Raw genomic sequence first — 24,764 nt, 5'->3', positions numbered from 1 at the left:
AAAACGGTAATTTTTTCACATAGGGCCATATAGGTTTGATTTTTTTTTCACTTTCATGATAAACACATTTATTTAGAAAATGCATTTTGTGTTTATTTGTGTTATCTTTGTCAAACACCTTTTTACTCTTTGCTGTTTGTATTTTTGATCTCACCAGTTAAACTTTTTAATTAAGACTTGGTCAAAGAAGGAAATTTCTCAATTATACTAAAGAAATAAATAAATACCCAGAGAAAAGATACTTTAAATCAGGACATGTGTCTCCATTTTCTGCTGCCACCTGAGGCTTGGCAATGTGACAGCCTATCGCGATTTGTCATCTGCATTTCTTGCTGCTGGAAGCAAACAGTGCACTGGTTAGATCAAATGGAAACACAGTGAAGAAACAGGAGAAGCAGAGTTGTAAACAATGAAAGGAAGGTGCACAACTCAGGGTACTCGTTTGTGCACATCTTAATCTAATATTTTCTCCTTAATAACCATTACCAAAACAAATCTTTCTGGTATTTAAATAATAAGATTGATGGTGTTGAGTAGGGTTTGTTTTCATGGTTTCTTTGTCTCCATTCTTAAGTCATTATGACACGTTACAATGTGTAGGGTTTTGTCCATATAATATTAAATTGCTTAGCTAATTATAGGCCAATCTCCAAACTTCCTTTCATGTCAAAAATTATAGAAAGAGTAGTTGTCAAACAGATTGTCTGCAGAGAAATGCCTTATTTGAAGAGTTTCAGTCAGGTTTCAGAGCTCATCAAAGTACAGATTTAGTGAAGGTTACAAAAGATCTTCATGTGGCCTCTGACAGTGGACTCATCTCTGTGCTTGTCCTGTTAGACCTCAGTGCACCTTTCAATGCTGTTGACCATAAAATTCTATTAGAATGGTTAGAGGATTACAGGTACTGCGCTGCAGTGGTTTGTATCATATCTATCTAATACAGAGGTTCCCAAAGTGTGGGGCCCACTGAGCCATTGCAGGGGGGGAACAGTGCTTGGACACTGCTAGCATAATTGACAGGTTTTTGACGGGGCTCCCACGCAAACGCAAAGCAAGAGATGAAGCATCGCCAAATATGTTTCTAAACCAACTTCATTTCAAAGCCAAAGACTAGAAAATATGGTGAAGCATGTCTTCCCTTTGGCTTCACCTCATCAGAAGACATAGCATACATTTTCACTGCTATGCTGATGACACCCAACTCTATCTATCCATGAAGCCAGATAACACACACCAATGAGTTAAACTGCAGGAATGTCTTAAAGACATAAAGACCCGGATGGCCGCTAACTTTCTGCTTCTAAATTCAGATAAAACTGAGGTTAGTGTACTCGGCCCTGAAAATCTTAGAAATATGGTATCTAAGCAGATTCTTACTCTGGATGGCATTACCTTGGCCTCCAGTAATAGTTTGAGGAACCTTGGAGTCATTTTTGACCAGGATATGTCCTTCAATGCACATATTAAACAAATATGTAAGACTGCTTTCTTCTATTTGCACAACATCTCAAAATTAGAAATATCCTGTCTCAGAGTGACGCTGAAAAACTAGTTCATGCTTTTAGTACTTCCTGTTGAATCCAGAATTCAAAATCCTGCTCTTCACATACAAGGTCTTAAATAATCAGGCCCCATCTTATCTTAATGACCTTGTAGTACCATATCACCCTATTAGAGCACTTCGCTCTCACACTGCAGGCCTACTTGTTGTTCCTAGAGTATTTAAAAGTAGAATGGGAGGCAGAGCCTTCAGTTTTCAGGCCCCTCTTCTGTGGAACCAGCTTCTAGTTTGGATTCAGGAGACAGACACTATCTCTACTTTTAAGATGTGGCTTAAAACTTTCCGTTTTGCTAAAGCATATAGTTAGGGCTGGATCAGGTGACCCTGAATCCTCCCTTAGTTATGCTGCAATAGGTGTAGGCTGCCGGGGGATTCCCATGATGCATTGAGTATTTCTTCTTCAGTCACCTTTCTCACTCATTGCATAGACCTCTCTGCACTGAATCATATCTGTTATTAACCTCTGTCTCTCTTCCACAGCATGTCTTTTATCCTGTCCTCCTTCTCTCATCCCAACCAGTCGCAGCAGATGGCCCCGCCCCTCCCTGAGCCTGGTTCTGCCGGAGGTTTCTTCCTGTTAAAAGGGAGTTTTTCCTTCCCGATGTCGCCAAAGTGCTTGCTCATAGGGGGTCATACGATTGTTGGGTTTTTCTCTGTATGTATTATTTTGGGGTCTACTGTTCTTGTGATTTGGTGCTGAATTCAAAATTGGTATTACTTATGGTGCTTCTTTTGAGTTTCCGATTAGTCATGCTAATTATTTTAACTTTCAGAGAAAATGTGCTCATTAAATATTCTTTCACTAGAAGGTAATTGCTTAATTTGATATGATGTAGCCTAACTATTCTATAAAGTGGCATCATCTATGGCAGGGGTCAGCAACCTAATTCAGCTCTGAGATTAATTGAGCCTCAAGGCTCAATTAGCTGGGGACAAAAAGGTAAATTCCCTAAAAGACACATTTCTTGGTTTGTTCTATGTAACTATTGTATATGCATGGAAACCCTGTCTCATTATTGATCTTCTTCTGTAATCGGTTCAATCACAAGTCATTTTCAGGCCATGTTAATTCTTCAGGGACACCGTTGTCCACGTATTGATCCTCTGAACTCATGAATGCTTTAACTGCTATGCCATTCTGTGCACTGCAGCTATGTTTCATCAGTGGTGAAGGACAATTATAGGGTTTGAGTGTATGGAGAAGATAAACTGGTTGGTATGGGTCACTGATAAACCTTTTTTTTAGCTTCAAGCAGACAGATTATGACACATGTATTGCCAAAATAGATTAATTTAGATCAATCAAATTGTTTTTAAACAACAATCAACATTTAAAGTGAATCAGAAATTGTGCAAATGTAAATATTTTAATAGTTACAGAGTTGATTCATTAAAAATCAGCTGATCCTACTTAATTTCAAGAGCACTGAAATATACTCTGCTTGCTTTGTGGCGGTGTTAAAGCTAATCAGCAGTACAGATACTATAATCCATAAAAGTGGATAGCAGCTGACATGTACAACATCATTGTACGACTGTCTGCGCTTGGAGTTCTTCCACCTGTAATACAAAGCTACTGCCAGTAGGGGGAAGCCGTTTTCCAGTTTTGCCAGAGGCTGCCTGTCGTAAGAGTAAAACGTGTTGAAAATGTTTAAAGCAACAACATTCCGGTTTTTATATCTTTTAGTTAACAAAGGTTTTTCTTATTTTTATGATTTTATGCTTTAGCCCCACAAAAAAAGTGTTTTTTCACGAGGCTTAAGCATCATCATCAAATGAAATTATACAGCAGACATTTACACATCTTTGATGTGTATTAACGAGCATATTAATCCGCCTGATTTGGTCAGTTAACAACTGCAGACCGCATATTCCCCATAAAAGATGGTGCTGATAAGTCTTCGCTCCACGCTTCCAAAACAACATTTCTTTGCGTCACGCCGACGCTGGTAGTGACGATGTGATCCACTACACTCCTCCTATCTCACCTTTCCTACCCTACTCTTCTCCAACTCTCCCATCAGGACCACAGGGATGTCATGCGCGGATAAACAAGGCTGGAGCACAACTTTACTCAGCAGCGGGCTTCTTTTTTTTATTTGGAAGTGTCTTAGGACAGTCAGCGTGACTTTAAGTCTAAGCTGAGTGTAGTGGGGGGTAGGCCTGTTAGTTGGGTGGGCGTGTGTGTTTGTTTTGTTATCAGACGCTTCAAATACAACTCAGCAGCCCTGTCCTGTGTTGTAGTTCCCATATGTCGCGAAGGCAGGCCGACCATGACTACAACCTCCGGAGTATGAACAACCTGATGGGCGAGAGGTGGAAGAAAGTGAACGACGGAGGTGAGCGCAGTCTCATCAAGGCTCCGTCCAACGCCAGCATCAGCAGCCAGGGCGCCTCCACTGGAGCTTCCGCCGCCGCTGGTGCCCCATCAGCCCCCTCCTCCTCGTCCACTGGAGACCTGGAGAGAGCTGCCCGCAAGCAGTTTCAGCAGGATGTTACACCTGGTTTCGTCTACGTCCTGGCCATCTTCTCCGCCCTGGGGGGCTTCCTTTTCGGCTATGACACCGGGGTGATCTCCGGGGCGATGCTCCTATTGAAGCGGGAGCTGGACCTGAGCGCCCTGTGGCAGGAGGTGCTCATATCAAGTACTGTGGCCGCAGCCGCCCTCTCCGCCCTGCTGGGCGGCTTTCTCAACGGGGTGTTCGGGCGCAGAGTGTGCATACTGCTCGCCAGCTTCTTCTTCGCCGTCGGGGGGATCGTCCTTAGCAGCGCTCCCGGTAAAGAGGTGCTCCTGGCGGGTAGGCTCATCGTTGGATTGGGGCTCGGTAGGTTTCAGGGGCGTTTTCAGGTTTTTGAAATAAGGGGGCGCAAAAGGGGTGGGTGGGGTCTCAGAAATTTCAATAAAAAAAATTCTGAATTAAGAAAATTTAAAAAAAAATGTGGAGGGAATGGAGCTAACAAAATCAGTGTAGATACGGATATAAATCAATTTCATTCTACCAAGTAGCAAAACTATAGATGTCGAACATACTTTGTTCTAAGTTCAACTTTGAAAAGTAAAGCACCTGAGTAACTGTAAGCCATTATATTTCTTTTAAGTCTCCTTGTAGTCGGCTACCTAGAGTTCATGTATAGTTTGTGCCTTGTAGTGGAGATTTTCCACGGTGTCACAAAAAAACTGGCAGACACACGGACAGCCATGGACCCTTAAAGCCATTAAATATTTACCTCGTGAACAGCACCATACTACAAAATTGACATCATGGGCGTTATTGGTAGCTAGCTGCTTTTCTGCAGGTGGTGCACCTCTGGGTTTTTGTAACCTGGCATGCCGTGCTGCCGCCACCACAGCTGGGTTGAAGACACGAGTGTTGGGTTTAATAGCTCCTTTTACAGAATTCCTGAAAAAGTTTTGATTTCTCCTTCTGCATCATGGCTGATGTGGCAGTATTGCCTGAGTGGCGACGCCTATGATTAAGGAGAATATTGCAGCGGCTACCTGAGCCATAACAGTGAGCATAAATGGATTTGACTGTGTGAAAATGATACTACCGGCATTGTACAAAGCCACCAACACACCAGGGCCTTCACACTCACTGCCTGGTGATCAGTATTCATTTTGACAGCAAGTTTTCTGATTGCATCTCGTCTCTCCACAATATTTACCTTTAAAAGATTTTGTCTTGTATTTGGAAGGATCATCATTCCACTTTATAATATTATCTAATATTGAATATTCGTATTTATATACCATGAGGAGAAAAGCCCTGCTCCTAATTAAACACCCTGAGCATGCTCCCAGAGTCTTTGTTTAAGAAAAGTTTTTTTTTACCAGTCCAGAGCAAGAAACAAAGCCAACTGTAGCTTTAGACAAATTGCTATTCCAATGAAATTACTTCAGCCTGCCCGGCGCTAATGATAATGTGATTTATTGATTTCTTCTTCAACACTTCCCCTCGCTCGCTCGCCATTAGAAAGAACAGAGGTGGCACTCGGCTTAAGTGCCCCTTGAAGTCAAAGATCTTAAAGCTTTTGGTGGTTTTGGTGATGCATTGCTGCTGTAGCTCCTCCTCCCCCACCACAGGCCTGAGGTTTGCAATTACTCGCAGCGTCTAATTACGCAGCGTGGCCCTCTGCTTCCTTTATCTGCATGCCACTGGCTGTTAGACAATTTGCAGTCCCCATTATCATCATCATCGTTCTCATTATTAGATTTGGTTGGGTATCATTAGGTGATAAAGGGGAAACTCATTCTGAATGATAAATATCACCCCATCAAAGGAAGCCCAGATAAACCTACAAAGCACACAGGAGACACATAGTGCCTCTGATTTTGCCTTTATTATTGAGTTGCACTCGTCTTATTGGCTGCCTCGTCCCTGCTTCCTTCCCTGCAGCCCACCTTTGCACATTGCCTTTCTCCTACTTCCTTCCGTGCATGAATATTTTTGCATTCTGAGCTTTCTCCCCTCTTGAATCATCCATCTCTCTGCGTGGTCTTCCTTCCACTCTGCGTGCCTTTCCACGCAACGCTTCTTTTGATCACAATTCAATATGCCTCACATTATTTATAGCAGCTGCTGTTACTCATGAGTCGCATCTCTGCTGTTAAAAGTGGCTTTCAAGGCTCGGTACTCGTCCATCACCTCTTTTGAGACCAGTAAGCGCTCCTTTCAGTGATACATGGAGGACTTGCACACCATTTTTATCATCTTCGGTCAGGGATCCTTACTAAGCTCTACCCGCCTTAAAGAGCTCGGTGTGTACCCCTTTAACAAACTAAAGTCGTTTATTAATTTGCTCCCCTTTTCCTGCATTTCTTTTGCTTCCTGTGAGAAGCAACTCGAACTTGGATTCTTTTTGTGTGATTAAAGACCAGTCGTACTCCAATTTGCATGTTTGTCTGGCACTGGAAATGTGCAGATGATGACAGCTTCTTGGTTAAATTTGCACTACTGTAAGTGGAATGATGTAAGACAATTTTATAATGAATGAATGGAAGTTTTAAAGGTTATGCTGGAAACCCTTGTATTTATTTCAGATTTACATTTTTGCAATACATGCATGTTTAGGCTCTTTTCCAATGAACTGCTCTCATAGATAACAGTCTAACCAACTTAAAGTGTGAATCTTCTGAAACAAGGTGCCACCAGCAGCATTATAGTGCAATAATAGTGACACAGCAATATAATAAGTGACTGAGCATAAGGGAAATATATATATATATATATATATATATATATATATATATATATATATATATATATATATATATATATATATATATTTACAAAAAGTGGCCTGGGCAATATTTTACCAGGAAAATCTAAATAAAAGATTCATCAGAATCAGAATCAGAATACTTTATTGATCCCTGGGGGAAATTATTTAAAATAGCTGCTTAAAATTTTAATCTAACAATAGCTAAAGTAACTGAACTATGCTACTCTGCAGAAGTTGTGGAATATTGTCATGTGATAGAACTGAAAAATATTTTTCAACTTTTTAACCAGTTTCTTAAAACCATGCCTTTCCATCATGCATCAGTAATTTCCATCCACCATTTGCTCTTCCTGTTACGTGGAGCACAACTGGAGTGCTCCGGCGACACTCGGCAGAGTATTTGTTTGCATTTGGGTCGCTCGTCTCCACCTGCTAGTGTCCCCACCTTGTTGTACTCAACAGTGTTTTTGCCTCAAGTAGTGAAGCAAGTTTGTTGTTTGCACATTTAGTGAGTAGTGTGGAAGTAGTTCCCTTTCAGATACTAAATCACCATCAGACACTGACAACAACTCTGACTCTTAGACACGTGCACTAGGACCACGCACATGCGTTGTGTTGCTATAGCCATGATATCCTGATAAGATACTTTCATATCGTGCAAACATTTATAATGATATTATTGTGGACAATATGATGTAGCACAGCCCTAGTTTGTAAAGCTATAATGTGTATGTAAAGGTGGATGGAACGTGTTGGTCTGAAAAGTAAAGACCAATCCTGAATTTATTTTTATTGTCCATCAGGGGGCGACTACTCTGATCAGTGTAATCGGGATAGGCTTTAGCACAAGCCTACCTAGAGATATCGCTGTCTTATCTGTATACAGTGTCTTTGGCTTTGCTGTCAGATCCAGATGGATCACTGTCCATTACCTATGTGTATTAGGGATGGGATAATACATTGATATGCCAATATACAGTATTGTATCACAAATATCAAGAACTTGTACTAAGTAATAATACATTTTTGCTTTTATTCTCTTTAGAGTTATTTTTTGCGTTCAATGAAACATATATAATGATTTGACACAGGTGATTGTCTTGCAACATATTGTTTCGCAGGTATCATGATACCATGGGTATAGTGATGTTAACTTAACATTAGTACGATGCTGTATTGTATTTGATATCTCGCAGCTGACTGAAACGTTTGTCCTACAGTGGCCACTAGGGCTGCACGATTTTGCATAAAATGAGAATCACGATTTTTTTTTGCTTAGAATTGAGATCACGATTCTCTCACGATTTTCTTTTCCAATATAAATATTTATTGCACTTATTAACTGCACATCAACTTCGTAACAGTTGAGACTGAACATAAAAACAATAAATAAACATAAAAACAACAAATGTCTCACATTTTGTCGGTGCTGCAAAATGTTGTACTGCTTGAAATTCCATCTCCACCGTTGCTCGACACTGCGTGTATAGAGCAGTTAGTGCAACAATAGAAAAATAGTTGCGGGACGGCACTGTGTAGCGTTTGTCTACGGTGTTGATCATTTTCCTAAATCCCTCGTTTTGCACAGTGTTGATGGGAGCCATATCTTTGGTCAGGTGATAAGTAATAGCCTCTGTAATTTCTTTGTGCCTGTGGGAGTTCGACGGGTATAGGGAAGCGTTGTATAAGGTTCCCGTTATTGATGTTTGGGTGGTTGACCGGGACGGATTTTCTCCTGTCACTTTCACTTTCACTTTTGAATTTTTTTGTAAATGTCACTTTCCAGAAGTGTTTTTTTTTTCTTTTTTTCTCGTCATTTATTTAGACTGCTTACGGGGAATTTTACACAAACAAACCTGACACTTGATAGAGAAAGGGTTTCTTTAATGGCAGCAAATAGCTGCCACTTTGTCTGATTAAAATAAATTGAATGTGTACTTCTAATTAGCTAGCATGGTAAATTAGACAGGTGGCTCTGATGATCTAATTGCATACACAGTGTGAAAGTGTTGAGAAAACTCTTCAGTCTCAGTCGTTGTGCCCTGTCGAACCTCCATCCACCCATTTTAGGCATGTTTTGAGTTTGTGCTTGACTCCCTGCTTCAAATGTGGAAAGGTTTCTAAATGATTTCTATGATTACTTCATCTGAATTGTAGAGGATTTGATTTCTAAAGTATTGTTAAAGCATGGCCATTATTAAGTTAGAGAAAGTTGGATTAAGAACCTCTATTTAAGTACAGTAAATACACTGTTTGACATTTAAAAGTACAGGGTGGGACACAAGGTTTACAATGTTCATATCAGTAGGCCTGAAAGAAAGAAAACTCGAATAACTGATTAGATCATGACGAGAAAAAGTGTTTTATGCAAATATTTTTTCTGTTTTTCTGTTGTAGACATGTAAATGGAACATATTTATGCATTGTACTGCTAGTTGATCAAAATAAGATGCTGGAAAATTTTTAATTTATTGACTTCTTGTAAAAAAATAATATACAGATTAATTAAAAATGAATAAATGACAAATTATGTATTTTGTTTGCAGCTCTGTGTGGAAATTACAATATGAGAAGAAAATAGATTAAATGGGTAGCTTATGCCAAAGATCCCGGAGGGTTTGTGTCAGGAAGGCCATCTCATTTAGAAATCTGCCAAATCAAAGATGATTGGCGCAATGGAGCAACCTGCTGTGGTGATCATTTTTGAATAAGGGAGCAGCTGAAAGTATCTTATTCCACTTAATAAACTGATGATGTTAACATGTGTATATGTGTGTGTATGTATATGTATATATACTAGGGGTGCAACGATACACAAAATTGACGGTTCGGTTCGATACTTTGGTGTCACAGTTCGATATTTTTTCGATACAAAAAATGTTCATGCCTTTTTAATTTGTCATTTATTAAAATTATGAATATATATTTTAACTCAAAAGTAAAGTTTTTAAATTCAATGTTGCTGAAACATCAAAATAATAAAAAAAATAAATCCATATGATCGAGGAATCACTCATCTTTGGAAAAGAGAGTTTATTACAGAGAAATGGCTCTTTCCAAAATAAAAGCTATACTATACGCTTCTTCTGGGGTATACTCTCAGCAGCATATTAAACATATCAGGTCCCCATAAGGAGCATCACGTGCTAACGGCTGTCTAAATGACTCGGGTAAAGTTTGTAGCATGCGTGCTTGTTGTTTTTGTCTGCTTCCACTTGTCTTTGCACTAGGATGATGTCGGCGTAAATGTGCAGTCATATTCGTTGTGTTCCCACTAGTGCTTTCAGGTTAATTTCGTTAAAATGACATTAACGCCATAACGCCGCAAATCTCCGTTAACGGATCGCCCCGTGTGTGGGGCTGGACGGCGTCAATACGTTAACAAGCTAACTGCGCTAACGCAGTAGTTCCCACCCATGTAATTGAGCATTGCCTGGCTCATCCGACATACTGTTTTACTTTTGTCCATGACATGCTTACCATCAGGGTCATGCTTCACATGAAAACCAAGATAGTTCCAAACGCCACATCTGAATGAGGGTGGGGGAGGTTCAATTTGCCATGTTGCAACGAGCTTAGCTTCTGTCTTGCTAGCTTGCGCTGCGCTCAGTGGATCTGCACTGACAGTGCAGCCTAGGTGGAGTAGTCGAACGCAGATCCACTGAGCGCTCAACACAGACAGCATCGTCCTTCCCTCCCCATCTCCAGCTGCCTCCCTCTTCCCGCTCCACCACAACCACCCACACATGCAGGGCCTTGGAGTAGGGGTATGTCACCAGGGTGCAGAGGAGGCTACCCCCCCCCCCCCCCCCCCCCCTCTGTCCCCTTCTGGCTGCCTCTGCCTCAATTTTATCCCACAACTTAGACATTCACATTACTCACACTCTCATTACACATACATATAGGATCTTGGGGGTGGGCACGATACACGGAGTTTAAAAAAAAAAAAAAAAAAAAAAGAAAAAAAAAAAAAGAAGAAAAGTTGATAAAATAAATTTTAAAAATTGTATTGTTTGATACATATGCGTACCGAACCGAAAGCACTGTATCGAACGGTTCAATATCGATACGAGTATCGTTGCACCCCTAGTATATACCTGTAAGTACATACGTGTCTTGGTTTGTTATTCGAGCTACAAAGCCAAATATATGTAGCAAACTGTATGGAGGATTTATGATTGGGTAGGACATAAACAGAAAGTAAAAATAATAATTAATCGTTACTAACTAGTGGTTAAATCAGCTCATGCTTCTTTCTATTCTGTTTTAAACATATTAGGTTATTTTATTATAATCATTATTTTCCTTCGGTTTTACATTTTATTTGTGTTTTTTATATCGCAGTAATATGTTAATACGTTCAAATTAAAGCCTGATTATCATTATTATTATTATTATTATTATTATTATCATCAAAATGGCACTGTGATACAATGATATGCAATAATAGTAGATTGCAAGACAATCATCTGGGTCAAACCTTGATCTGTTTGTCACTGAATACAAAAAAATAACTAAAGAAAAAGAAAAGAAGACATTATTTATATTTTGTGTCATTTGTTTATAATTGGAGTGATATTTTGCTGTGTATTGCCGTATCAATACATTAGCCCATCCCTAATACACATAGGTAATGGGCAGTCAGCCGCTGTAAACACCGAGAGTGAAATACCAGTCTATAAATATACTGTGATATTAACACAAGCAGTCGTAACACTGATGCGAATCTAAAGGAATTTATTGAGTTGGAGTTGTTTTTTTTAGAAACAAAAGTAATAAAAACTGAGGGAAAAGCAATAATTGTTTTCAGAGATTTTAAGATAAAGTGATGAAAACAGCAAAGAAATGCATGAAATACAGAGACTGCTAAAGTGTCAGCTGCACACTATCATTAACTGAACAAGCTCTGATTGCTCTTATGAGGGAGAGAACTAATCACATGGGTCATTTCAGCTGTTACATCATAAGTATCCCCTCCCTTTTGTGCTGTTACATTTTTACCATACAGAGATCTCCATTAACCAAGCACGCGTGAGCCAGACACTCAAAGATAATGAGGCAAACTGAAGGTGGAGACGCTAATGAGGCAACCTGTTTTGCATGCAATTTTTCTGGCCCAGTCCGATCACCTGCACATTAACACGAATGTCAGTTCTCAGAAAAGCCAACTGTTGAGCGTTTTTGAACAGGACTCACCGGAAAGGTCATCAGAGCTGTTTGTCAAACCAGGAAAGGCCATACACCGCCATGCCATGCCTTCTTGTATTTCTACACATAAACCTGGTTATTGTTGAGCTGACCTTTGCCTAAGCACATCGACTGTTGTGCGATATGAGCTGGTGCTTGCGCAAGCAGACAGACAATGTTGAGCCAGACTTGCGGGATTAACTCTAATTTATTATTTGATTTAGTATTTTCAAATTCAGTCAAACAGTTATCCACATCCAAACCATAATTTCCGATAGATAGATAGATAGATAGATAGATAGATAGATAGATAGATAGATAGATAGATAGATAGATAGATAGATAGATAGATAGATAGATAGATAGCACTAACCCTGACATTGACCAGGCAGTCAATATTTCTGCTTTTATCAAATTGTTCTCTGAAGTTTTGGTAGTCAGGGAGCCAAAAAAAAAAATCATAATTCAAAATCAAAACATCAGAAAAAATTTTCATTAAAAAAAAAAAAGCCTAGAGGAAGTCTAGAGCTGTTACATGCAGCTCTTTTGCCGTCACCAGTGGCTCTCTGTGGCTTTGAAAACAACATTTGGTGAATATGAAAATTATCCTCTTAATTTGCCTAAGACCCAAACTCTTCCACGACATGCTTTTTTAATTTCTCTTTGATATTTGGGCCCGATGAATGTAAAAACAAAGAATTACCAGATTTTTTTTTTAACCTTATTTTTGTTTTTAAGAAAAATGAGAGCCACATATGAGGATATTCATTTAAAATTTTGATGCCCATGTAGAGCAAAATTGAGTATTTTAGTCTAAATAACCCAAAATGTGATGTCCACATATGTGGACGCCAGGTCCTAGGAGGATAAATTCAATTGGCCATCATGGATATAGACACATAGTTGGCTTATCCCCCGAGCTATGCATTACAAATCCAAAAAATAAAAGTAAAGGAGAAAAACTGAGAATTTAACTGTGTGGGGGCAAAACAGTTTGGTTTCATCACCAACAACTTCAGATGTTCTCATTTTTGTTTAAGCTATTAAACTTAAATTAAAGTTTAGTAAAGCACCATCACACCATCAGAGATTACAGCTTTTAAACTGAGTGCTCATAAAGAGCCAGCTGGTCTTTCTTCTCCAGTATATGATTTGCCTTGTTCCTTGTTCTGCACAGAGATTTCTTCAAAGTCTCTAAATTATTTGATGATACTTACGGTTTGGGTTAGGTTTTCACAGAGGCTGACTTGGAGCTCAGCGGGTTAAATAGGTTGGCACTACAACTCGAATATGCTTTGCAGCTCCATATAGACTTCTTGTTCTTAAAAATGTCTCTTTTTAGTAAAGGTTGGATGACGGTATGGTTGGATTATGGCTAAAACCTCAGAGAGCAAATCGTGAATGCTCCGTCCTCCATGCTCCAACTGAGAGGGGCAATTGCTTTTATCAGTTTTATCAGTAAAACTCAGTTAAAGTTGTACCCTCTTCAATAAAAGTGGGCAAACTTTGCCCACTTTTGACAGGGGCAAAGAGGAAGCATCCAACTGAGTACACATGTTTAACATGATGTCCTAAAAGTTTATGATATATTGGGGGAATTATTCAGCTCTATCCTCAGTTCACCCTTTATCAGGGGTCTCCAACTCCAGTCCTTGAGAGCTATTGTCCTGCAGCTTTTAGATGCATCCCTACTCCAACACAGCTGAATCAAATGGTTGAATCACCTCTTCAGCATGCCATCAGGTTTGGCAAAGGCCTGCTAACAAGCCATTCATTTGATTCAGCTGTGTTGGAACAAGGATCTATTTAAAAGCTGCAGTAAAGTAACTCTTGAGGACTGGAGTTGGAGACCTCTGCCCTACAGTGAAGCAACCAACAGCTGTAGGCATCGGTGAGCGAACAATGCTTCCAAAACAGAGTAACGTTACAGCTAACAACGCTCATGTTAACATGCTAGAAGACATCCCCACGATCACGAAGGAAGCGATCTAAGTTTTCCCTCTTTTCTTTTTACATTTTCAAGGACAAGGTAGGTCATTAAAAATTTAATCTGCGAAAAACTTTCCATTTTCAAAACTTTTCCATTTGTCAGATTTAACCAATCAGTGGAGAGCTTGCCCCAAGACAATGCATTTCCATTTGTTCAACAAAGAGCCATAAAAATGTTTCTTTTCTGCCTTAAGCCTCTGATGCATGCTGGCTTAGTTAGTCATAATCCAATGCCTCACACACAGACAAAAAAACATGCACAAATAAAAGGACACACAGACACCCTCATAGTGACTGTATAATTATGTTTTCTGGCTAAATTATCTAGCAGTTGCAAGCGTTGAAATGTTTTGTTCTTTGAAAGAGGAGATAGGCCCGCTTAAAAATAGTACTGTTAATTACACTGAGATAACATTTAATTACAACCTGCAGGCTTGCTAATTAATTGGTTGGTTCATATAATTAAGTCGCAATTCTCTTCCTAACCAGGCGAAACCTAAATGTAGACTTAATGAGAAGTTTGTTTATGCGCATATTATTGTTTTAATGTGCAAATTACATCACTTAAATGTCAAGTTTTTAAAAGATGAGTTGGGTTCGGCTTGACATTTGCGCATTTTGACTCTCCAGAGCATGAAATTTAGCAGTGGCTAATTTCTGAATTAAGCCTTCCAGAACAAGTCTTATTATTCCATAACATGCTTTTAGAGAAACCAATCAAAAAATTGTTACTTTTTTTACTGAACTCAATTACGAAAGGTTACAGCTTTTCCTGCTTTCACTAATCCGTTCAATCACAATTCACAATTACACACATTTAAAAGTATGTATCAGATTTTTCCCTTCCCCTTACTTTGCATGTTTAAGGATCCTCTGTTAGAGGATCCTAAAAAACCGGCTTCCATTACAAGAACAACATCATAACAACAACACATCCAGAAAATGTTCTGTCTGTCAAGATCATAGTCGTGGAGATTCTGAAGAAGTATCTCCCTCGTTCTTCTGATCAAGTCTCAGTCCTAGCCTTTGTACTGTGTGCCTAGAGCCCGCCTTTAGAAGACCAGACAGATCCTTTGTTAAGTGTGCTGCTTTGAGGCTGAGCCTGCCCAGACAGCAACTTCAGACTGTGTATGTGTGTTTGTGTGTGTGAGTGTTGCGAGCTGTCCTCAGTGCTGAATAGAGAGCTCATTAATAAGAAAAGAAGCATAGTGCAAGTGTCTTGGTAAAGAGACTCACACTCAAGTAAAGAAATATACTCATAACACGAGTTAATTTGTTTGTTTTTTTAGTTTTATTACTATTGAGAATTATAAAGGAATACGAATACTTGACATTACTCATATCCTGTCACTTCTTTTTTTAAGTATGTGTGCTCTAAAACAGTGATACTGATGCAGAGAGAGGCTGACACACAACAACCTGTGTTAGTTTTTAAAGACAAATATTGTATATTCATATGCCTGGAATAAGCTGGTGTAGGAAATACTAACCTTTCAACCTACTCTTCAGACATCTTGGAAGCAAGACTCTGTACATAATATGGATCACCTACACATTAAACCTTATGGAAGCTGCTCAGACATGGAAATTCATGCCGTGAAGCTCCCAGTGCACAGTTCTCATGCTGATGTTAATGCCAGAGGAATCATTGTTGCAACAATGCCATCCTAATCATAACAATACTAATAATAAAAACAATAATCAGTTATTTCACAGATGTTTGTAAAGGCAGATTGAATGACTGGGTGCTTGATATTTTATACCTGTTGCAATGGGACAGAAAATACCTGAATTCATAGATTAACAGGTGTGGCTCAGTAATTTTGTCTAATCTATAGTTTTCTAGATAAAATTATAATTTACATAATCCATTTGAAATATGATTCTGAAAGTAAATATATTATCTCCCTGAATTAGCTGGTCTTCTGTATGGCAGAGGGATCTATTTCCTGGGTAAGGAGTGAAGGAACAAAGCTTGGTTTTCCAATCCGTATTTTATTGGATCCAGTTAGATTTAACATACAATCATGATCTTTAAAATGGAATGCTGATTTCAGTGCAAATAAATGGAAAATTAATTGCAAATCTCTTCTATATTTTGACCTATATGTTATTAAGAATAATAAAAATAGTGTTTATTCTTTTAATTTTAAATTGATATCAGTTCAACTGAGTCAGGAGCACAGACTGAAAAAAGTACCATTAACAAAGCATCTGGTTGAACATCTCACAACAAGTTAACTGAGAGCAGGTCAGTAACATGATGTGGAGCGTCCCGGAACGTCGTCCTAGAAGTGTCTGTAGGGTGGGAAAACTCTGTGAAAGACTGATAGGACAAACAGTTCAAACAGTTTATCGATGTCAAAATGCAGAGGTATATAGAATCATTTCAGGAAATTCAGAGAAATCCTGCAAGCACAGTGTGCAACAGATAACCTAACATTAGAGGGAAATCATTCACAGGTGGATGCAATAGCTATCATACACGTTTGACAATGTGGAAGTCAACCATAGAAGTTCCATCCATTCGCTTACGTTTATCCTTTTCATGGGGGTGCTGGAGCCTATCCCAGCCATCTTTGGCAAGAGGCAGTGTACACCCTGGACAGGTCGCCATACTGTCGCAGGGCTAACACATATACACAAGCATTCACATCTATGGGCAATTTAGAGTTTCCAATTAACCTTTCCCCACTAACTGCATGTCTTTGGACTGTGGGGAGAAGCCGAAGTACCCATGGAGAACCCACGCAAACACGGGGAGAACATACAAACTCCACACAGAAAGACCCCGCCCTGATGGTGGAACTGAACTCAGGACCTTCTTGCTGTGAGGCAACAGTGCTAACCGCCGTGCCACCCAACCGTAGAAGCTTTTATTACTTAATATTACAAGTAATGTTATGTGTTTTAGTCAAATACACTTCACACTGGTTATCCAGTTCTCAAGTACAGCTCCAAAAACCTTATTGTTTTTGTTGACTGAGATTTTGTAACAGGTTATCTGCTTTTCAGAAGGTCGTTGGTTTGTTCCCCAGCTCCAGCAACCCTATGCTGAGGTGTCCTTGGTCAAGGTACTCAAACCCAGTTACCCTCTAATGGATCAACGCATTCAAAAGTGTCTGTGGATGCAGCTTGCAGTGTAAAAAGTGCTCTGAGTGATAGATGAGATTAAAAATGTGTTAAAAAATAAAATCCATTTATCATGAGCTAAACTATTAGAGCGTAGGACACAGAGAACATTTACAACTCAGTGGTCTCAGGATCACCTCAGAAAACAGATGTAAGTGTTCAGTTAATTACAAACCCAAGTTGAGACTCTTTCATGTAAATAAAATAAATGCACCCAGTGTAAACATTTGGCTCGTCATGTAAAGAAAAATATGACAAAGGCGGCCCTAAACTATAGGTGTGAAATTCAACGTATATTAAAAAAGAAGAAGATATAACTGTTTTCATATTTACACTAGTATATTAAACAATTTCCAAATCATCTTTCTGTGCATTAATGAAAGAAAGGCATGTTGTACACTAATAAACAGAAAAAGTCACTGCGATGTTGGACTCCAGAGACTCAAAGTCAAAAATATTTAATCACAGATGACGGATAAGCCGAAGCGAATCGGTACACTATTTAACCTTTTTCCTGGCCTGTATGCTCAGATGGGCTCTAACATATTTTCCCCGTCACCACCTGCAGCAGCATGTGAAATGGACATGATTCATTGCTCACTAAATGTAACAACATCAGCTGTTGTATCTCGCCGGCAGGCATATGGCGGGCTATAGCAGCAGGCGGGACTTGGACGGAGATATGGTAGTGATGCATAAGGCTAAAACAGGTAGAATGATGGGAGGTGTGCATGAGGCTAGCACACGCAACAGAAGAGGAATTGAAGCAGACAAACCGCTTTGGTCATTTGTGACTTTGTTTCTTTTTGGGTTTAGATGACTTTAAAACTACAATTCCCAGGAGACTCTGCAGTAGTTTCTGTATGTGAGATGGCTCAATGCCACTGTTTTAAGTTGCTGGATGTTCCATCAGTTTTATTAAAAGCCTCCTAGCAGCACAGTTCAAGTACACGGAGAGTAATAGTCATTAGACAGGCTCAGTTCTATGTCTTTAACACTGATGGGATTTACATGTCTATTTTAGTGTGGAAAGGTTCCGGCTATTAGTTAGTGAGCCAACGATAAATAAAGACTTTTACTTCTAAGCCCTGCTAAAGCCTAGATGAACTCTCCCTGCTGAACAGCTCTGTTAGAATGACAGAGGGGTTTTTTTGTCACATTTTTTCTTTGTTTTCCTAATTTAATGTCCAGAAGAGAGGATAACACAAAGGCTTTGGCTAAAGGTGCAGCAGAGCGTGATGCTAATGCTCCTGAAGATCAGACAGGGACCGTAACAACTGAATGCTAAAGCTATAGGGAACGGCAGTACACACATCTATGCTTTTTCCCCCAGATATTTATGGTTATGCTGAGTTACACAAGGCAAAGTTTCAGAATCCTAACTTTAGTGTAACCCGTGGACGCGATAGGTTTTGTCTTGCATTCATCTTTCGGCAGGACCTCTCCAAGGCTTATAAATGCATTTCTATTAAATTGGGCTGAGCAGACAGGCTTCATTGCCAAAGAGCACTTGATTCGATTTCAGGGGGTGTTCTGGATCTCGGATTTCCGTCATCAGATGGTAATCCTTTTTTTAGCCATAACAAAGATAAAGACTTGACTCTAAATCCTTAGGGTGTGTTTGCAGTTCGAGGTTGTGTGAGAGCAGAGCGGAGTGTTTCCACGTGTGTTTTGGCGTGCCCATCCCCCAATCACGCACACGGATTTCCAATCTGACATTAAACCACAGTTTCTCTTGCAGTTCACCTTTTATTAGTTTGTAATTTGGGGTTTTGTGCTCTTTTATTAAACGTCTCAAGATGCTGATTTTTTTGTCCTTCTTGTTTGAGAAAAAGCAGTGAACAAATTAATTTTAAAAAAGGGGGAGAAAGAAAAACATAGTAAATTTCCTCCTATCTTGCTTATTGATTTGTCTTCCCAGAGCTGCCACAGTGTGGTGCCCGCTTGGAGACAGCATGGCTCGTTTCCCAGCAAGTGGTTTCCATGGCGACGGGTAGCCACGTAGTCATGGCGGCCGTTCAGGCCAGGGCGGTGGCTGTAGGGAGGCGAGGGGTGGAGTGGGGTGGGGTGTGTAGATGGCAGACTATTAATAGAGCTTATGGGGAGCCAGCTGCAGAAAGCCTCAGCCTCATGGCACCTCGTCAGACATCCAGTCACACACGTTTTGGTCTGTGTTTTTGAGAGTGTAGAAGTGTGCATTGCCCTGTATGTGTTTGTGTGTGGTCAGCCTGTGTACCGTGTGTGAGTAGCACACTGGAAGACACTGCAGTATGCTTGTTTCTGTCTCTTGGATTTACGTCAACATCTTTGTGACATCACTGTTGGTACCGTTGAGCAAATATGGTCAAACTTACTGAAGAAGACCAAGCGTAACTTTTTGTAGGCGTTGCAAACATTACCCAAATAACTTCAATAAGTGTGTACATTTGTTTTTGTAAAAGTCGCTTACTGTATTAAAAAAATGCTATTTTGCAGTTTAAATCATTTTCAAATTGTCCTAACAAGCCAAAGCGATAACATGTCAGATTAGTGTCACGATGATTAGTCTAGGGCCACTGCAGATTCCACAAAATTAAATTAAAATCTGTAATGTACGCTTTATTTCTGCAATTACCATGTTCGAGTGTGCATGTCTGTGGGAATGAAATGGCTGAAATGTATCACAGAAATAAAGTGATTGTGAAATGGTATGTCTGCTAACTTTAAATATGGTTAAACCGGCGTAAATATTGTTTTTCCTGATACTTGAGTGCCACTTTTGGGTCATCGGTTGGATTGAACAAAGTCTAAATGAACAGAATCAACTTCCTGGGATTTCCTTACCTCGATGACTGAGCATGACCAACTCAGTTCCTTGGGTTTGAATCCTGCCTAGGACCTTTAAGTTTGCATGTTCTCCCTGGGTCTGCATGAGTGCTCACTAGCCGCTAGGGCTTCGTTCCAGAGTCCAAAAACACAGGGATAGGTTAATTGGTGATTCTAGATTGCCCATAGTTATAAATGTGAATGTAAATAGGCTGTCTCTGACTTTTAGCACTGAGGCAAACTAGTGACTTGTGCAGGGTGTACCATGCCCCTCACCTTTAAGATGTGGAATATGCTTCAGTCCCCCTTCGACCATGAATTTCAATGCAGAAGAAAATGGATGGATAAAATGTGTTATCCATTTTGCTATATAAACTTGTAAGTCGACATTTGGAAATTCTACTTCAGCCAATAGTTCCTACTCCTAATCATCTCCTTTCCCTCTCTTTCCTCTACTGTATAGGTATTGCCTCTATGACAGTTCCCGTGTACATCGCTGAGGCCTCTCCACCCCACCTAAGGGGTCAGCTAGTCACCGTTAACACCCTCTTCATCACGGGGGGGCAGTTCACAGCCAGCCTCATCGACGGAGCCTTCAGCTATCTGCGCCATGACGGTTGGAGGTCAGACACACACTGATGAACTTTTCACATACACCTTTCACCCCCAGTGGTTATCGAACTATCGTTTGAAACACTCGACATTCACAAGTTGTCAGCCAATAATAACGCTCATTCCTGAAACTCAGTCCAAGGTCAGTTTTCCCAGTTTTCCCCTACTTTTCCAACCATTCTAGTGGCCATTTAAAAAAAAATACAGGGTTAAGGAATTCACTCTTCAAACCCCAAAGCTACATCCAAGCTCCACCTTTCACTGCACGCAAAATGTGTTATAGCACCTTCCACACCGCAATTTGTATCTCAACAGAAAAAAGAATACAGAAGCAGAACTTTTACACTTCTCACAGGATGTAAACAATGCCGCCTTCGTTAATGATAGTCATATAATCAGATGTGATAGCATCGTCTCTTTTTTGGCTTCTTAGCGTATGAAATGCCAGAAAATCTTTTCATTCCGGCTCAAACCCTCATTCAAAATGTCAACACAAGCACGGGTCAGTCTTTAGCATTTACTGGGAGCAGCTGTGCTGTTTATTGGAGCGATACTCTTGTTTTCTCTTTCTTCTGTTCGCGTCCTTTCCTCGTGTCACGCTGAATGCAGCTTCGCGGTCTTCTGAGTCTTTGAGCGGCGAGCTGCGAGATACTGTTGATAAGAATTGGTCGTTTTGAAAGGATTTGCCTCGGCTGCAGTTCTGATAGACACGAAGGAGATTGTTCGGCGAGCCTTAGATTTGTGTGATTCATAATGATAATGGAAAACCGATTGAGTTAAGATTACAGATGTTCTCAGATTGATGTCGTTGCCTTCGCAGAAGAAGAAAAACCTTGTACTTCTGGCTGTTTACTGCAGTCTCTAGCAATTTGTCATTATTACAGCCTCCTTTTACCCTTTTACTTTTCTTATATCCTCCTATTCTTTGCCTTACTGGCACATAACATGTTATGCTTGCAGAGCAATCCTGCAGTTTTTTACACTTCAGTGCAGCATAGTGTGCCTTTGCTAGGGTAAACTAATTATGCAGTGATATTAGACAGTGACGCTTTATTGTTTTGATTTTCTTTCTCAAGCAAGGCTTCTAGCAAGTGGAACTTTATCTCTAATGTGCAGCGATTAATCTAAATGCTTAATGTACATGTTAAGGTTATTTTAAGCAGAGGAATCTGAAAAAAGCCTTGACATTTTCCCCAGTGTTTAATTTTAATGAAGTAAACCACGTGTTGCTAGCTGAACTTGTCAGCATAAAGTGAATGCAGGGGAGCGTTGCTGAAACCTGATTGTTCTTGCATATGCAGTTGAATTTTGCACATCAAACCTTTTCAACCTTTCAAACCCTTCATTAGTCAAAAGCTAACAAACAAACAAAACTAAAAACAGCATTTCTGTGATCATAATTAGTCTCACTCCATGTGTTCCTTCTCTCCTCTCGCAGGTACATGTTGGGTCTGTCTGTGCTCCCCGCTGTGCTCCAATTCATGGGATTCCTCTTCCTGCCAGAGAGCCCTCGCTGGTTAATTCAGTGTGGGCTGACCCAGAAGGCCCGCCGCGTGCTCAGTCAGATCCGAGGCAACCAGAACATAGACGAGGAGTACGACAGCATCAAAAACAGCATCGAGGAAGAAGAGAAGGACAGCGGAGGAGGTGAGGGGAGGAGTCTTTTTTTCCTGATCCCTGTGTTTCTGCAAAAAAAATCAGCCCGCATGAGCAGCATAATGTTTTTGTCCTCCTTTTGTTGATTAACAAATCAACAAAGCAACATGTTCGGATTGTAACAATGCTCCAGATCCAGTGTGCTTATGGAAGGAGAAGAGAAAAAAAATCATGGAAAAAGTATATTTTTACCGCAGGTGTGATTGGATCACCAAAAATAAGCCGCAGTTAAAGGTTAGCTTGCTTTAACTCGCATAAGCAGCATGTTGTTAATTGCTGCGGTTAAAACTGCACACACGCAGTTTCCATAAACACAAAATCTGCCCTTTCATAAAATGATTAAGCACATGCTGTTGTGCATTTCACCACAAAGCCTGGCTCACATACGAACAGTTTCAGTGTAGTCGCTGATTTCCATGAAATGTACACTCGTTTCAAAGAGCACCTCACAGCTATGTTAACACCTCACATCTGACAGAGTCACAGCCCAGAGCCTTGAAGGCAGCGTCTTCCTTTCCAATCATTCTAATGTGATCTCAGTGAGCCTGACGTGACTGTTTATGCTCTCCTCCTGCTGCGTGATGAGGTCCTTTTCTGCTTAAAGAACAATAGTTGCCCCGTTGCGTGCCCTTGACTCCTACGGCGCTGGTGGTGACCTGCCAGTCAAACAGCGCGAGCTGTAACGTGGCATTATACATCTGATGATTCTGTTGACACAATTTGAGTTTCTGAAGGGGGAGTTCTTATCTTTTGTCTGTCCTTGCGTAATGGGGTTTGGTGTTCAAGATCATTTTCATCACTTCCTTTAATAAATTAAATGAATGCTCCATTTTTGACAGTATTTGGAGCGGCTTTGTGCTAAATAAAAAGAACTGGGCGTAGGTTGTCTCTTTTGTTTCAACAGTGCTCTGAAAATGTTACAGATTACTTTTTTTTAAAATTTCGACATCCTGTGCTTCACACTGAGATTATTCAACAGTGCAAATAGAGATCTCAGGTAGAAAGGGAGCTGAAGGGAGACAAGGAAAAGGCAGAGAAAATGCTTCCTTCTTCACGGTCAATTATTGTGTGAGCTGACCTTTGCTCGACCAACCACATCATAAAAGGCTCTGCCGGCGTGAGCCGACAATATTGGACTAGGTTGGCAGAATGGGGCCGACTGAGCTTCATTAGCTAATATTTTGGAAATCAATACATTTGCTGAGTTCAATGCCTGTGTGTAATGGACACTCACTGCCTGAACCTGCAAATCATTTTCCCAAAATCTCTTTTTAAATCTTGCTCAAACCGGGCTATGGGTACACAGTCTCTTAATGCATGCATGCGCACGCACAAATACAACAGTGTTTATTCACTTTTATCTCACTGTTTATCTGCACTCTGCTCTTTCTTTCGTTTTTTGGTGTGTGTGTGTGTGTGTGTGTGTGTGTGTGTGTGTGTGTGTGTGTGTGTGTGTGTGTGTGTGTGTGTCTGCATGAGAAAGACACAAATGCACCGGAAAAACTCTTGTTGTTTCCCCACAGCAAGAGTAGTCAGTTTCAGTGGCATGCACAAGACTGTTAGTGATGTGGTAAGCCCAGACCATCAAGTGTGCATGAAATTTGATTTGTAGGAACTGCAAAAAAAATGCTGTCCATACAAAATCTCAATTTAGACAAATCTCTACTTTGAATCCAGGGACTGAATCAGCTTCCATTGGGAAGAAAGAATGCCGCTGCTATTACTTGGCAATAAGCTTTACCGTTGATTTTAATGGCCAGATGTAAGACAACAAAGATGGTTGCCGTTGGTTTTATGCCAAGCTTTAGAGCTTTTAAAAAAATAAAAAGCAGCCAGAAGCAGAGCACGGGGTGAGGAGGTGGTTTTAAAGGCTTTTTGTAAAAGTCTTTGAGGTGCAGATGGCACAGAGAGAGAGCCATGGGTCGACTGAAGGCAGCTTCCCAGACAGACTGCTACCAAAACAGGTTGGCAGTGCGGTAAAGGAGCAAAGAATGACAGTGGCAAGTTTGTGCTGCTGGTGAATAAGACTGGGAATGCACTGGGTGTTTGTCTCTGTGCACAGTTTTATTGTGTCTTTTTGCACAGCTTCAAGTCTTTTGTTTTCAAAATTCAAAATGCTCCTCTGTCTGACTTCCTGCCCTCCTCATCTGCTCCATGCAGTATGAGGCAAATTTTGTTCAAAAGGAGAATGGACATGTACTTTTTGCAACACAACTTCTCCTCCTGGGACTTTTCTGAAATGTGCTGCAGGGATTCTGGTGGAATCACAAGCACTGACTTGAGTTACTACGGCCAAAGCCACTACCCTTGGTTGGATTTAAGGAGGAGATTAAGCCAGCAGGCTAGCTGTTAAAGGGCACTGTTACTAGGTGTAGATTAGGAAATGATTAGCAAGTATTTCATAACATAAAGATACACTATGGACAAAAGTACTAGGCCACCTACACATTACATCTACATGACCGGCTCAGCTAGTTTTATTGTCATAGTAAAGGGTTAAACACAGTAAAGAAACGTGTTTTCCTGAACAATGCGATTCTTCCTTCTGAAAAAAATATAAAAATGATAAGAAAAATAAACCATAATTTAAAAACTATAT

General features: G+C 40.2%; 1 protein-coding gene across 3 annotated transcripts in view; it reads left to right on the top strand.

Moving 5' to 3' along the window:
* Positions 1-3,812: 3,812 nt before the first annotated feature.
* The window catches only part of slc2a13a (solute carrier family 2 member 13a), a 92,366-nt gene continuing 71,414 nt past the window's right edge, over positions 3,813-24,764 (top strand). Inside the window, exons 1-4 of one of the 3 annotated variants that reach the window (XM_085375941.1) lie at positions 3,813-3,951; positions 4,018-4,386; positions 20,361-20,520; positions 21,948-22,156. In XM_085375941.1, coding sequence (XP_085232067.1) covers positions 3,813-3,951; positions 4,018-4,386; positions 20,361-20,520; positions 21,948-22,156 — 877 coding nt within the window. Of the gene's footprint in view, positions 4,387-20,360; positions 20,521-21,947; positions 22,157-24,764 lie in introns of all 3 variants that reach the window. The other 2 variants (XM_085375942.1, XM_085375940.1) reach the window with 2 other exon arrangements.

This window comes from Diplotaxodon limnothrissa, linkage group LG17 (genome assembly GCF_057381915.1).
Source record: "Diplotaxodon limnothrissa isolate DT_005_m linkage group LG17, D_limnothrissa_male_GT1.1, whole genome shotgun sequence".
Taxonomy (NCBI): domain Eukaryota; kingdom Metazoa; phylum Chordata; class Actinopteri; order Cichliformes; family Cichlidae; genus Diplotaxodon; species Diplotaxodon limnothrissa.
The sequence above is the reverse complement of the archived record's forward strand: the minus strand, read 5'-3'. Positions and strand labels throughout refer to the sequence as shown.